The following is a 16,361-nucleotide window of genomic DNA, read 5'->3' on the forward strand; positions in this document are numbered from 1 at the left end:
AATCAGAATCTGTTGTATCCAGAATACCAGAGAAAGTTTTATGTCTAAGGCTGAGATTAAAAAGTTGGTAGCTTTTTTTTACCTCAGTGACAAGTAAAAATATTGGGAGACATTAACATCATAAAAAGGATGAAAAGCCCTACAAAGAAAAACTTTAGTTTAAACATTGTTTCATAAGGTTTTTTGTACTTTTAGATACATCATTGGTTTTCCTTTTGCTGCTAGTTTTTGAATTTTGTGTAACTAGATTATGATAATAAAGTAATAGTAATAATACTAATGATAATAGTAATAATAATTGTGATAATATTAACAATAATAGTAGTAATAAAAATTAATGACAGCCACAATAGTAACAATAATAATAATTAAGCAATGAAAATATATTCGAAGCTAAATAAGATCATAGATACTATAAGCCAAATAAGATCAACACAATATTTGTAAATATACAAAACAAAATAAATAGTTATTTTCAGGTTAGAATTTGTAGCTGAAAATGGTCCAGTTTCGGAAAATTGGAGTTTGTACCCTTTTCTGAACAAACTTCTAATCAAACAGTTAGGTTCCTAGATATTTATTTCTACATGCTGAAACTGACACTACTCCTGTTTTTCTCAACTATTGATTTTTTTATTTTTGTTCATTTATTTATTTTCTCTCCATTGTTCCACATGTTGTGTATAGCCAGTGTGGTCTTATAATGTATTTGTATATATTTATCCCTTGGGTTATGAACAGGGAGTTAAAAGGTAGATAGGATAAGCCAACTTATAGTACAGAAAAAATCTTGGAAAGTAGTTGAGGAAGGTCAATGAAACTCACCTGAAGGGTATGATTTTAGAGCTTCAATGATCAAATAGGAGGGTATTTTGAAGTACATACCTCAACTGCTTCCTCCTACAAAAGCTTTTAACTTTGATGGCTTCTTGCAATTTGTGTATTGTAAAAGTGAAAGGTAAACTTTTAATGGTTGATTGACCACTTGGCTTGTTTGGTGGTTTGACCTCTCCTCAAGGAAACACTATAAAATCTGAAAATTACTTTAACAAAATGTTGAAATATCTACTATGGTCTTCAGTAAATTGTTGGCATCAAGTGTTTGGTTAGTTAACATTTCTGTTTCAATTATAAAAAGAAAATTCTAGCAGCAATTAGGGTGGCAGAAACAAGTCTTTAGCCATGAGAGGTCAATTTCAATTAACTAAGCTTTTTTTTCAGAAATGAGTGCCTTTGGAGATGATTTTACAGCAGAAGTTGACCCAGCAGCAGAGTTTCTTGCTAGAGAACAAAATGACCTTGCAGGCATTGTTGATGACTTAGATATAAAACAGGAAATCCCAAGTACATTTGTTGAACCCAAACAAGGTATTTTGTTTTTCTTATAAAGATGCAATTGGTACCTCTGACCCATCTGCACATATGGTGGATCTATTTAATGGCCAACTAAAAGCCCTCCTACCTTTCCTTGTTTTGGGAAATACATGTTAGACATGCTGGAGTTTGATAAAGAAACATGAAACAGGTGTATTTGTATAAAAGTTTATAAGAGTATAGGTATATGGAGTTTGTTTGTGTAAAAACTCGAGAATTTGGGGTTGGGGTATTTAGCCTAACTTGGGACAAGACAGTTCAAATAGACTAGGATATTGAAATTGTGTTGTGACAATACTATTTATACCTATGGCCTACTTGCAAACATGGTGAAAGGATCTGTGTAAGAACCAACTAAAACATCCCCACTCCCCTACTGTTTCAGGAAATTTCACCAGAAAGATATTTTGGTTTAAAAATATCTTATTGATTGGATGTGAGAATTTTATGTTTGCATTTTACATTTCTAAACTTTGGAAAATTAGGTGAATCATCCTCCCCTTCCTTTATATTTTCTATGGGTGTATCTACATAGAATGTGTGTAAATATTTTGTGTATCATCATGGAAAAAGTGGGGTAGCAAAGTAGCAATGCTAGTTGGTAATTTTCAAATTTCTTGGTAGATTTTGTCTGAAAATACTATTTTTAAATGCAAAAATTCTTTTTTCTCAAAGGAAAGCTGTCAAAACACAAGTTGTGCTGCTAAAGTATTGGCAGCTTTTGGAATTCTGTCGAATTCTGTTACTGGCAGCTTTGGAACTTTGTTTATACCTTTTTTTTGTGTAATATTTTCATATTTGCACAAAATCAAAAATAGCTTGGTATATCAAGAGAGTTTTCTTTTCTAATATCCAAAGTTTATTAAGGGTAGTAGGAATTACAAATCGTTTTAAAGGTGGAATTTCCCCTGTAATGTACATATAAACACATAATTTGTTAGTGTTATTGTGAGTATACTAAATTTAACTTACTTTGGGCCTTTGGTTATGATCTTTTTTTTGTTTTTTATTTTATTGTTCAATTATTATTTTCCCTTCTTTGTTCATATGTTATGAAGCATTGGTCTTTTTCTCTCCTTTACGTACAGATATTTTCTCACTATCCATACAGGCCTAAAGAGGACTGACTGTTAAGGAAGAGGGGTAAGTTCTATATATATATATATATATATATATATATATATATATATATATATATATATATATATATATATATATATATATATATATATATATATATATATATATATATATATATATATATATATATATATATATATATATATATATATATATATATATATATATATATATATATATATATATATATATATATATATATATATATATATATGGTAGTTTTACCAAAACTGTAAGATTTTTTCTTGGCCACCCAATGTGGACAGCCTGCTGGAGTTGTAATCTTATGTCCTTTGTGATGAGACTTCATTTCTTGGTGTAGCAAATTCTTTGGCTTGGGGTGAGAGTTAGTGGTGTGACTGTGCTAGCTCAGCCTCCACTACATGCAAAGGGTAAAAACCCGAGCCTATATTTCTCTATACTGTTGAAAGAACTTCCTTGATGTAATTTTTTGCATTGAAATGTGATGCACCACCTGTTTGAAGAAGAAATTATAAGTAAATTAATCACCAAACACTCCTTACAATATGCTTGAAATTTACTGAAAGTGACATTACACAGTGAATAAAAAGTAAATTTTATAGACTGTATTTGAGGGCCTCTGCTACAGTATGTCATATTTAATCCTGCTAATGGTAGAAGAAATTATTAAGGACAAATGGTATAAATATAAAATGCTATTAAGGATAAATAGGACAAATGGTAGAAGAAAAGAAGAAATTATAAGTAAATTAATCACCAAACACTCCTTACAATATGCTTGAAATTTACTGAAAGTGACATTACAGTGAATAAAAAGTAAATTTTATAGACTGCATTTGAGGGCAGAGGCCCTCAAATGCATGTCATATTTAGTCCTGCTAATGGTATATCCTCAGCTGAAAGCATATGTCATTGTTTTAAATTACCACTTTATAGATATTTATACTGGATGTAGTCAACATTTTTGTATTGAGTAGGCCAAAACTGTCCAATGTTGCCAGAAATTTTTATAGCCATTTATTATAACCTCTCGGTATCACATCTCTCATTAATCCCCCTCCCCTTCCATCCAACAAACTATACTTTGTCTCTTCTTGACCTTCTCTTACCATTTCCTATTTCTGTCTTGCCACAAAAGAAAAATGTTAACTAATCAGGAAGTGTTTTTTACTGGTTTCTAATGTGTGGAAAATAGATGTGATGACTACTGCATCATAGATAGACCTGGATTGAATAGGTATGGGGCTGTTCGATTTTTTTTTATTTTTTTTTTGCAGACTCTTTATTTATTATTGAAGTAAAATTCAGTGTATATGTATAAATATATCAAATGTCATGGATCGTCAGATATCTAAGCATCTGCACAAAATAAAAATAAGAATATTTAAAATACAAAACATTTATTGAATATTAATTTACATCGCCAAATGTGAATAGATAAATTTACGTATTTCTAAGTTTTCTTCTAAAACTATCTGAAAACCTTATTTCCTTGCATCGTCACTTTCAGTTGGCATGAAATTGCTGAACGATTTAATCTATCCTGATTCGTTGTCTCAGATAGTTTTTTAATAGTTTTAGCCTTGAAAATGATCTTTCTCCAGAAGCAACCCTCACTGGAATTTTTAAGAATATTTGAGAGCAATAAATAAGTTTGGAAATGCCATTGCTTTATCCATATCCAATAAAAAGTTTAACATTTTAAACAGATTTTCAAAAAAGAAAAAATCAGAACAAAAAATAAATTTTAAAGCTTCCATTTCTTCAACTAACATTACGTCTATATCAGCTTCTTTCTCTTTTTCTACATCATTCTGAATTAATTTAGAATCTGTTAGAGAAATTTCTAATTCAGCTGTATATTTTTAAAGTAATTCTTTTTCCATATTTTAAAATTTTCCAAGAAATCCAAATGATTGATTATGATTTTTTAACTGTTCAAAGCGATCTTTTAGTGATTCCGTAGCTTGGTCTAAAACAGCATTAAGAAATTATCTTGTATGGATTTATTGGGTCTTTGATAGCCTTAATAAATGAAATATATTTCTTTCTTTTCTGAAGCCTTTTATTTCGAAACTCTGTTATCTGATACTTCCAAATCTTCTGCAAGAGTTTTTGTCTGAACTAAAACTTGTTCGAATCCAGTACTTCTATAATACTATATATGCTATATATATATATATATATATATATATATATATATATATATATATATATATATATATATATATAGCATATATATATAGCATATATATATATATATATAGCATATATATATATATATATATACTAGCTGTTGGGGTGGCTTCGCGCCCCCCCCAAGCCCCCCCGCGCTCGTAAGTCGTTACGCGCCATATTAGTTACGCGCCATTGTAGTTGTGTCCCTATGTCCCACCTGTGAATATAGATAGATATATATATATATATATATATATATATATATATATATATATATATATATATATATATATATATATATATATATATGTTTTTAACTACGTAAAACTTGCGAATATACAACATTCTTTGCTGTCCCATTGTCTGTGCATATAAATAGATTGTCAGGTTTACCGACTCTTGAACATGCAACATATAATGGTCCATGGGAAAACAATCCGTATTCAGATCTATACCTCATGATTCTAATGATTGCCCTTGAGCTTTGTTGATGGTGATTGCTAATCGACCATTCCCTGAGTCGCCATCGTCATTTATATATCCCCCTGTGCACCCCGGCGTCCCCTTTGTAGTTATGTCCCTGTGTCCCGGTCGTCATTTATATTCCCTGTGTCCCGGTCGTCATTTGTGTCCCGGTGTTCCAGTCTGTGATTTCTCTTTGAGTGTCCCGGGCGTCATTTATATTCCTTGTGTCCCGGTGTCCCGGTCGTCATTTATATCCCCCTGTGCCCCCCGGCGTCCCCATTGTAGTTGTGTCCCTGTGTCCCGGTCGTCATTTATATTCCCTGTGTCCCGGTCGTCATTTGTATCCCGGTGTCCCGGTCTGTATATACATTCGTTTTTTAGTTTTGTTTTTCTCCTTTATTTTTTTCCTTTTTTCTTTTTTTTCTTTTTTAGTTTATTTAGATTTTTAGATTTTTTAGTTTTTTTATTAGTTTTTAGTTTTTTTGTAGTTTTTACCATTTTTTTAGTTTTTTTAGTTTTTTTTTTTTACTTATGTCCTGGTCGTCATTTATACTCCCTGTGTCCCGGTCGTCATTTGTGTCTCGGTGCTTTGTTGATTGCTAATTTATATTATATTTATATTTATATTTTTTATATTTATTAATATTTTTTTAGTTTTCTTTTTCTCTTATTTTTCAGTTTTTTCCTTTTTTTTAGTTTTTTCTTTTTTAGTTTTTAGTTTTTTTTTGTTTTTTACCTTTTTTTAGTTTTTTTAGTTTTTTTAGTTTTTTAGCTTTTTTAGTTTTTTTATTAGTTTTTAGTTTTTTTTTAGTTTTTGCCTTTTTTTAGTTTTTTCAGTTTTTTTTATTTTTTAGTTTTTTACCTTTTTTTAGTTTTTTTTAGTTTTTTAGCTTTTTTAGTTTTTTTTCTTTTTAGTTTTTTTTGTAGTTTTTACCTTTTTTAGTTTTTTTTCTTCTTTTGTATTAGTGTGAAATAATTCAGACGTCATATGCGGACAAACACGACGTCACTCGACAGACAGACAGACAGACATAACCCACAAACAACTTATTTTTATATATATTTATTCATATTTTTTTAGTTTTCTTTTTCTCTTTTATTTTTCAGTTTTTTCCTTTTTTTTAGTTTTTTTCTTTTTTAGTTTTTAGTTTTTTTTAGTTTTTTACCTTTTTTTAGTTTTTTTTAGTTTTTTTAGTTTTTTAGCTTTTTTAGTTTTTTTATTAGTTTTTATTTTTTTTGTAGTTTTTGCCTTTTTTTATTTTTTTCAGTTTTTTTTTAGTTATTAGATTTTTACCTTTTTTTAGTTTTTTTTAGTTTTTTAGCTTTTTTAGTTTTTTTTTTATTTTTAGTTTTTTTTGTAGTTTTTACCTTTTTTAGTTTTTTTCTTCTTTTGTATTAGTGTGAAATAATTCAGACGTCATATGCGGACAAACATGACGTCACCTGATCCACACACAGATCCACACACAGACAACTTATTTTTATATATATAGATATATATATATATATATATATATATATATATATATATATATATATATATATATATATATATATATATATATATATATATATATATATATGACATGGGGAGCCTATTCAAGCATCTCCGAGACCTCACTGAAAATAAAACTCCCACCTTGGGTCCCGTCCTGTCAAGGGATGGTGCACTTCTCTCTGACGAAGGTTCTTGTCTTGAGCGGTGGAAGGACCACTTCTGTTCGTTCCTCAACAATACTGGTCCGTCTGCGCCTCCTAATGATAGTCCCAGCCAACCTTGCAGTCAAAGACCTGGAACAGATGTTCCTCCAGATGAGCCTTTCAGCCCCTCAGAAATTGGACATGCAGTAAAAAGACTCAAGAATAATAAAGCTGCGGGTATCTGTGGCTTAAACTCAGAGCTGCTAAAATATGGAGGTCCTGCAATGCTCCTGTTTCTACACACCCTGTTCTCTACAATCTGGCAAACAGAGATAATTCCTGAGGATTGGCGGAAGGGTGTCATCATCCCCTTATGGAAGAGAAAAGGCTCGAGAAGCGACTGCTCCAACTACCTGGGAATAACCCTACTGTCAGTCCCTGACAAACTGTTTTCAATGGTCCTGCTGGATCGATGTCTGAGCATCATTCGAAAAATCCGGCGACCGGAGCAAGCTGGTTTTATGTCGGATCGTTCAACCATCGAGCAGATTTTCACGATTCGACAAATAGTAGAGAAGACCACAGAGTTCCGACAGAAAGCATTTATTGCCTTCGTTGACTTCCGTGCTGCATTTGACTCAGTCGATCGAAAAGCTCTTTGGCGGATCCTAGAGTTGACTGGCCTACCCGAGAAATATTGCAGACTTCTCAAGGCGCTGCACCATGGGACGGAGAGCTGTGTACAAGTAAATGGTCGGCGCAGCCCGTTCTTTCAAATCACGACAGGGGTGCGCCAAGGATTTGCAGTGGCCCCAGAGCTCTTCAATGTCATCATAGATTACGTTATGACAAAAACCACTTCACGTCTCAGCTTTGGGCTCAAATTCGGATATCATACCATCACAGATGTCGATTTTGCCGATGACTTGGCCATTCTGGCGGACTCCATGGAGCAGCTGCTGGAAGCGCTCCGAATTCTGCGAGAAGAGGCTGCCAAAGTAGGACTGCATATAAACTGGAACAAAACTAAAATTATGGCCATAGACCCGTCTTCTCCTGCTGTTAACTCTCCAGTTAGCCTGGACAGCACCACTAGCATCGAGGTTGTCAAAGACTTCACCTACCTGGGCTCCGTAATTTCTTCAAATGGCTCACTTCTCCCCGAGCTGCAGGCAAGATTATCTAAAGCGTCTTCTGTCATGGGTAGACTGAACCGTCACCTCTGGCGAAAACCAAATATCAGTCGCACAACGAAACTGCGGATCTTCAACGCTCTAGTCGGTTCTGTGATGCTTTACGGAGCTGAGACATGGCAAGCATCAGCTGCAACCCTCAAGAAAATAGACGTATTTCATGCAAAGAGCCTGAGGAGGATTGAGGGCCTACGATGGTCTGACTTCGTCAGCAATAAAAAGCTTCTGCAGATCACAAAGCAGTCTTGGTTTTCGTCTCAAGCAGCCGAGCGAACTTTACGATGGCTCGGGCATCTGCTTCGAATGCCACCACATCTACCCGTAAAGATGATCTATGACTTCGACCCAATCAAAGTTGGTTGGAAGCGACCTCGAGGCCGACCGAAGAAACGTTGGTCCGACAGCCTGTCCGAGTTCTTAGCGATGGCAAACATCAGACAGGGCGAAGAGCAAATACTCGCCATGGACCGAAGTGGGTGGAGGAGGCAGACGTCACTCTCTACGCCGAGCAGTGCCCGGCAGGAGACTTAAGTCAAGTAAGTCAATAGTACTATATATATAGTGCTATAGTATTATATATGCTTAACCATTTTAAAAGTTTTTGAAATAAAGAAAGTGTAATGGATATGTCTACAGATTCACTTTGAAGTTCCTTGCTAACATAATTGATTTTGAAAAGTAAATCATACCAAAAAATCAGTGATACTAAAGATTTATGGTCTGTTATCGCATTTCTCAGGGATTTTGCTTCGCGTTTATTTTTTGAATCTTCGTAAATTCCTGATATTTCGAAAAGACCATGATAAAATTCACCCGTTAAAATCATAAAAACATCTCACTGCTTCTATGCTTTGAGTTGGACCTTCGCACCTGATATTGCAAAGCTGCTTCCCAGTAAATCATTTAATATATTTGAGAAGTACTAGTCTTTCTGAAGACGACAAAAACAAAACATGTAGTCCCTGGAGAATACCAAAGAAGGTTAAAGCTTCTGGGCAAATTTTTGTCACATCTCCCATTACTAGGTTATAGTTGTGACAAACGCAAGGAGTAAAAAATGCCCATGGATTTCCACTTAAAGAGTCTAGCTTGCACCCCTGAGAGTTTTTCCTTCATGACTTTGACTTTTGACTTCTATTTACATAATAAACAAAAATATAAACTATTACAGATGTAAATCTCTACGCTAGGGAAAAATTTAAATTTTCCTAAAGCATAGCGGTTAATTACATAAACATTCCTAAAGGTATCCTAGATTAATAGTAGTAATAATAATAATAAACTACATAAATGTTCCTAGAAGCATCCTAAACTAATTAAAATAATAAGAAAAAGAAAAAAAAGCAATCACCTTCTCTCATTCTAGGGTAGCAACGAAAATCCAAATGCAACTCCATCCACCCCCACTCCTCCACCCGCTTCGAACCATTATCGTAGCCTGGCCCTCTTATTTTGTTGATGTCAAGCTCTAACCTTTGAATTTCCTATTTTAACAGAAAAAATATAAACGTGATTATTTCATTGATGAAATAATCACGTATAGCAATATTCGAGCCTGGTAATGTTCCATTCGAAATATATCTGATGCTAAGAGACATTTGTTTTCCGAAAACTGACATATGGAGTATAACCAAGAATCACAGCAAGCTTATTTTCCATATTTTATTCTATCAATAATTTTATTTTTAAGTTTTTTTACTATTAAGTCATTGTTTCCTTTTGTTTTGCTTAAATAACTTTGGTACGGTATATTTGTTTTGCGGCAATCCTTTGTATATGATCCTGTATTACTGGACCAAATTTTCCAAGTAATTCAAATATACCCTTGAAAATTCTCATCTCGTGCATCGCCTAAGTTTTCAATGGATCCTGTAAACGCGGTATTACGTTCTGCTAAAAACGGAGCAATAGAAAATGACCTTTCAAATATCATATACAACCAAATTTGTTGTTGGTTCAACAACTTCTGTTGAACAAGGTCTATTGTTTGCTTAGCAAAAAGTCTTTTTTGAAGCTCTGTAGCCGACATCTTAACATAGCTACCAAATGATTTTTTTGATTTTTCATGTATGGCCATATATTTGATCAGTCATTAAATCCTACAATGGCTGGTGCAACTGAGGCAACCGTATTGAATAGCCTACAATAAAAACAAAATATACTATCTGTATAGTAGTTTACGTACGTAAAATCGTTCACGTATGTTGTACAAAATCTCTCTAGTATAGGAATATCCCGGTTAAAGTCATTACTTTAAGCATGAACTTTTACGGGTATCAGTTTTTAATATTATAAAGCAACTATTATATAATAATAAACACATTAATAAATCTCATCCAGCAATGTAGACTTAATATAAGTATATTTTTAATTATTTTAATAATTCTTAATCTATCCATTATCATTAAAAGCAGTTTGCCTTTAATTTCAAATTTTCTTTGTTCATTTTGATGGTAAAGCGGGACTCTTTTAAATGTGTGGCCCGATTAAACTCAATTGCCCTTTATCCCCGACCATATAAAACCATGTAAATATATCTTGTTTAAACCATAATGCAAAGGCTCATAGGCATAAGTAAGCTATAGATTTTAGGAAAGGGCTATTTTTGCATGTATCAAGTCAATTGAGGTAACAGCATGCAACCTGCAGGGTGAAATTTAAGCTGATATGTATTGAAAAAGTATTGAAAAATAAAGTATAAAAAGTATAAAAATAATGTGTTGAAAAAGAGTTGCTCATTTCCCTTAAATTCCTACTCTTCATCCTCTGTCTGGAAACATTATTGGTTTCCAATACTGTCCCTTTAGGGGATTAAATAAAAAAAACTAATTTTTTTAGCTGAAAGTAAGGAGCGACATTAGGACTTAAAACGAACAGAAATTACTCCGTATATGAAATGGGTTGTCCCCTCCGCAATTCCTCGCTCTTTACGCTAAAGCTTTTAATTGTTTTAAAAAGTAGGATTGTGGCAAAGAGTCAAACTTTAGCGTAAAGAGCGAGGAATTGCGGAGGGGACAACCCATTTCATATACGGAGTAATTTCTGTTCGTTTTAAGTCTTAATGTCGCTCCTTACTTTCAGCTAAAAAAATTAGTTTTTTTTATTTAATTTCTGAAGGCTTTTGAATTAATACATGTTTGGTTTTGGCTCTCCGCACATAAATTATTAAAATGAAATTTGTATATTAATTCTTTTTTTTGGCTAAATGGCTTTCTCTTAGTTTTGATCAGACGATTTTGAGAAATAAGGGGGTGGAAAAGGAGGCCTAGTTGCCCTCCAATTTTTCGGTTACTTAAAAAGGCAACTAGACTTTTTAATTTTTAACGAACGTTTTTATTAGTAAAAAATATACGTAACTTAAGAATTAACTTACATAACAAACTTTCATAACCTTATATTTTTATTATGTATACGAGGGGGTTTGTACCCTCGTTAATACCTCGCTCTTCACACTAAATCGTAAGTTTTGTCCCAATTCTTTAAGAATGACCCCTGAATCAGAAAGGCCGTAAAATAAATAGTTGAAATTACTAAAAATACTTTGGCATAAAGAGGAAGGTATTTATCTCCTCCTAAATACCTCGCTCTTTATGATAAAGTATTTTTAGAACCTCTCATACGCGTTATAATCTCTGTCCGTTTTAAGTTTCAATGCTACTTCTTCCTTTCATTTGAAAAACCGTTTTCATGTTTATTTTTTATTGTTTTCTTATAGTAATGCAAGAGAATCCTGCGCCCTTTTCATTGAATTTTTCTTCCCCCGTGACAGATTCCTCCAAGGAAAGATCCTCCACCTTAGCCCCCTCTCCTCAGCCCCATCCCCAAACAAAATAAAATCCCCCTGAAAACGTCTGTACACTTCCCAATAACCATTATTAAATGTAAACACTGGTCAAAGTTTGTAACTTGCAGCCCCTCCCCCAGTGATTGTGGGGGAGTAAGTCATCCCCAAAGACATAGTTATTATGGTTTTTGACTATGCTGAACAAAATGGCTATCTCAAAATTTTGATCCGTTGACTTTGGGAAAAAAATGAGCGTGAGAGGGGGCCTAGATGCCCTCCAATTTTTTTGGTCACTTAAAAAGGGCACTAGAACTTTCCATTTCCGTTAGAATGAGCCCTCTTGCGACATTCTAGGACCACTTGGTCGATACGATGACCCCTGGGGAAAAGAAAAAAAAACAAAAAAAAAAAACAAATAAACACGCACCCGTGATTTGTCTTCTGGCAAAAAATACAAAATTCCACGTTTTTGTAGATAGGAGCTTGAAACTTCTACAGTAGGGTTCTCTGATACGCTGAAAGTGATAGTGTCATTTTCGTTAAGATCCTACGACTTTTAGGGGGTGTTTCCCCCTACTTTCCTAAATAAGGCAAATTTTCTCAGGCTCGTAACTTTTGATGGGTAAGACTAAACTTGATGAAACTTATATATTTAAAATCAGCATTAAAATGCGATTCTTTTGATGTAGCTATTGATATCAAAATTCTATTTTTTAGAGTTTTGGTTACTATTGAGCCGGGTCGCTCCTTACTACAGTTCGTTACCACGAACTGTTTGAAAAGAAATATCCAGCAATATCCCTTGAAGTAATAAAGGGTTATTATAGATTTTTCATTTAGAATAAAAAATATTTAATCTGCCATGAAAAACGGTTTTTTTTTTACATTTGTTTTTGTCCTAAAAATATGAACGGGAATGAGTTATTTTTGATCTTGCCTGGTTGCATATTTATTAGTCATTTAAGGAGGATTTCAGTGGCAACCTTGTCAGAGGCCTTGAAGAAATTATTTCTTCTTAAATGCATTGCAATTCCACACCCTCTTTTTCCAAGTTTGGAAAATTTATTTTTCAAAGACTTGTATGTTCTAAAATGTATCTAAAATGTTCTAAAATGTATGTTGTATGTTCTAATATGTTCTAAAATTGGCTTCTGAACTGCATGCTATGCAACACTTCACATTGTTTAGGCTCTGAAATTGTCTTACTCCTAAAAAAGAATATTTTTTCGGAAATTCTATAATAATCTGACTAGAGGAGTAATTTCGGTCTTGTATTATAAAAAAAAGAAATAAAAATCGTAACCGAAGCAAACCAACCCAAATCAGATAATAATAATAATAGTAATAAAATAGTGTTGTTGGATTTTTATTTCATGATTATAAACCGTGTATCTACTGAGCATATGACACAAATTTATTCAAGAGAAAACAGTAGCCTTGTACATAGGCAAATGTATGTAAAACCCAAGTGAGCGATTCTTGTGCTCAAATTCTGTTTAATTAGTCTTCTCTGTTGTTATTACATTATCATAAAGACTATGTCGCCAAAAGAGAGCAAATTAAATGAAAAAGCTGTAAAGCGTGAGGGAATTGTTAAAAAACCTGGAGACCTACTGTGCACTGGCCTTTCAGGAGTAGTCTTGTGTGGTGTTACAAAACGTCTCCGGAATATTGAAGTTGGGATAATATTATGCAAATTCGTGAGTAAGATCTTAATTTATCTTGTTATTTTGCTAGTAATAATGGACTTGCAGTTGAAAAAATAAAACAAGAGAAAGATATGAGGTAAATGAAGGTGATAAAATCAGAAAAGTAAAAAAAAGGAATAGGCGTAAATGTTTCATCTCTACAGTTGGCAATTCTCAGCTGATTAATTATCCTAACATTAAACAATTAAGACACTAACACGAAATACTTGCTGGTAATTTCGGGGAAAATAGTGTCTTAAAGCTCAGAATTAGGCTCCATTTCAATGCACATACATTTGCATGTTGCGGGTGTATTATTTTTTTTGCATGGAATTGCACTTGAAATTTCTCAAGCTACCGTCACCTATTAAGGAAAAAAGTTGCACGTTGCTTTTGTGGTTTTAGACGATTTTCTGATGATGGTGCCCTCTTCAGACGAACCTGCTGCAGCTACTGATTTTGGTGATTTTGATTTTGGATCCCAACAACAGAACAAGGAATTAGAAGATAATTTCTGTAAGCATGTTCAGTCTTTCTTCTTTTTTTATATTCCTATTCTACGCTCTATTCTCTGCTTTGCAAGTTTTTATGCTTTTTTTTGTGTAAATATTTTCTGTGACCACACTGACTAAGCATGAAGAAACGAGAAAACTAAACGAAGAAAAATCAAGGAAACTCACAGCCGATAAAGAAGGAGAGAACAGTAGAAATTTTGTGGTTGAGACTTCCACTAAACAGTCTTCTGTATCTTGAGAAAGGGCCCCTTTTATTTTAATGCCGGTGTTAATGTGTTTTTTTATTATTATCCTGTGGTATTTTATCTGTATCAATATTATCTTTAGTTCTACACTGAGAACGGTTGAATGGAGGTCTCGACTGAAATATTAGCGTCGTTTTATTTCTTTTTTTCTAGTTGTAATTTTCCTCGTCTCTTTCATCATTACGTTTCCTTGCTTTTCTACATATTTTAAGGTCATTCTTGAGCACTAGACTGGAGGATGAACAAGTGGAAAACTTTCTAGAATTGGTATGAACGACCTAACATAATTAACTCCGTGTGTCAAATTTAACCTCCAGAGAATTTTTTTGATTTCAAAATTTGAAGTTCAAAAATTCTAAACTTGAACACTTATTCAAGTGAAGCTGTTTCGGGTTTTAGTTCCTTCGTGGATTTTTCTCTATGTCAAATTTTACCATGTCAGCAAATTTGGATAGTTTAGCGTTTGTTGGAGAGCTTTTGATATAAACTCCTCCTATCTTTGGTATGCTGCTGATTCAACGCGTGGCTTTTGAGATATTGACTTGCCGCGCTTGGCGTGTGTCGATTTTTTCAAACTTTTCTGACTTAACTTTTATTTATCCTGTGGAAATATATTGATCCTGAACACAATCCTGTTCAGTACACTCCTCCAAAAAATTCTCTTAGGGATTTGAAATATAAATAATGAATTTTAGGGTAATCATTTTGACAGTTTTCAATGAGTCTTTGAAAATATGTTCTCTATACGAATATTCTTAATTCCATTGCAATTGTGTCGTTATATAGACCATAAATGGCTGCACATCTGATTACCTGCATATTTGAACTTTTTTTAAATTAGTCACTTTGTTTAAGGCTATTGAAGAGACTTGTCATTTTGATAGAAGTATCGAACCAAAAATCTAAAGAAACTCCTATTTTGAGTTTTCAGTACTTTCCCAACTTTTTTGGCAAACATCTTTAACACTCCCTAGTCTAAGGGGCCGATACCTATTATAAGTGGTGTCCAGATGAGTCTTAAAGAAACGAGTCCACAATTTCAAGATTGTGCAGTCTAAACAGAGGGATTCGGTATTCGGTCTAATTCCTCTCATTTGAACAATATAGATAAATAACATTTAAAAACGCATAGTTTGTATATGTTACCGTGAATGTCCGAAATCTGGTTAATTTCGACATTCATTGGCGAATGTCCAAAATTCATTTTTCCCTGCTTGGATTCAATTAGCTTGTCGAGTCAGCTTTTTCAGTCTTATGTAAGCTATAATGGTAAAAGTTATGTTAGATTAGATTAGTTTAAACTTGATATCATATCAGAATATAAATATCCGAAATAGGTTAAAACCCTAAGCTAAGGTTACCTAACCGAATCTTATCTAACCTAACCTGTAATCATCACTTGCATCAAACTGAAAAAGTTGACTGGCAACGCTGATTAAATCCTTGGAGAAAAAAGGCTATTTTGGACATTCCCCAGTGAATGTCGATATTCACCGATTTTGGACATTCACGGGAGCATGTACATGAAACACACTGCAAATCATGTTATGTCTCCGCTCAGGGTTGCCATACGCTTCACCCATAGCATGTTTTCCCGGTTTCTCAATGATGCCTAGATTTGTTACAGGACCGTCATGTGTGAGAACAACGAAAACAGATGCCCTAATGTTCTTTTTTTTGTAGGCATTTGCTGGAATTTCTTTTTTGCAGAGGGGGGGGGATCTTCTTGTCGTCCTGTCTTCCTCAAATTTCAAGATGTATATGATTAGACCTAATAGTTTATTTCTAAACTATATGTTATTTTTTGTTAGGCCTGGCCTAAAAATTTTGTATCGAGAAGAAGCACATTAAAGTGCTTTTATATCTTTTATTTATATGTGTATTAATCCAACAGAAAGACAGGTAGGTCATGGTTACAAGACAAATTTGGAGGCAGATCATAAAAGGAAAGAATGGTTTCCTCTAAAATGAGCAAAAACATTATAACCTTTTTTTAAATTTCATTTAAATGATTTTACCACGTTCAAACACATATTCCCAAATATAATTATTAGGGGGTATAACACTCGGTGGAGGGGGTTAAATTAAAAAAAAAACATATGGGGAAATTTTGAGACTTAGTAAGGGGGGGCTTATTGAAGCCTCCCTCCCTTTCC

The 16,361-nt window shown here is 33.4% G+C and overlaps 1 protein-coding gene across 3 annotated transcripts in view; it reads left to right on the forward strand.

Moving 5' to 3' along the window:
- Positions 1-1,213: 1,213 nt before the first annotated feature.
- The window catches only part of LOC136025298 (clathrin light chain-like), a 33,077-nt gene continuing 17,929 nt past the window's right edge, over positions 1,214-16,361 (forward strand). For 2 of the 3 annotated variants that reach the window (XM_065701189.1, XM_065701190.1), the window contains exons 1-2: positions 1,214-1,368; positions 13,851-13,961. In XM_065701189.1, the coding sequence (XP_065557261.1) occupies positions 1,224-1,368; positions 13,851-13,961 (256 nt within the window). In that variant the 5' untranslated portion in view covers positions 1,214-1,223. The remainder of the gene's footprint in view (positions 1,369-13,850; positions 13,962-16,361) is intronic. The other variant, XM_065701191.1, reaches the window with a different exon arrangement.

Source organism: Artemia franciscana, chromosome 3 (assembly GCF_032884065.1).
Source record: "Artemia franciscana chromosome 3, ASM3288406v1, whole genome shotgun sequence".
Classification (NCBI taxonomy): Eukaryota; Metazoa; Arthropoda; class Branchiopoda; order Anostraca; family Artemiidae; genus Artemia; species Artemia franciscana.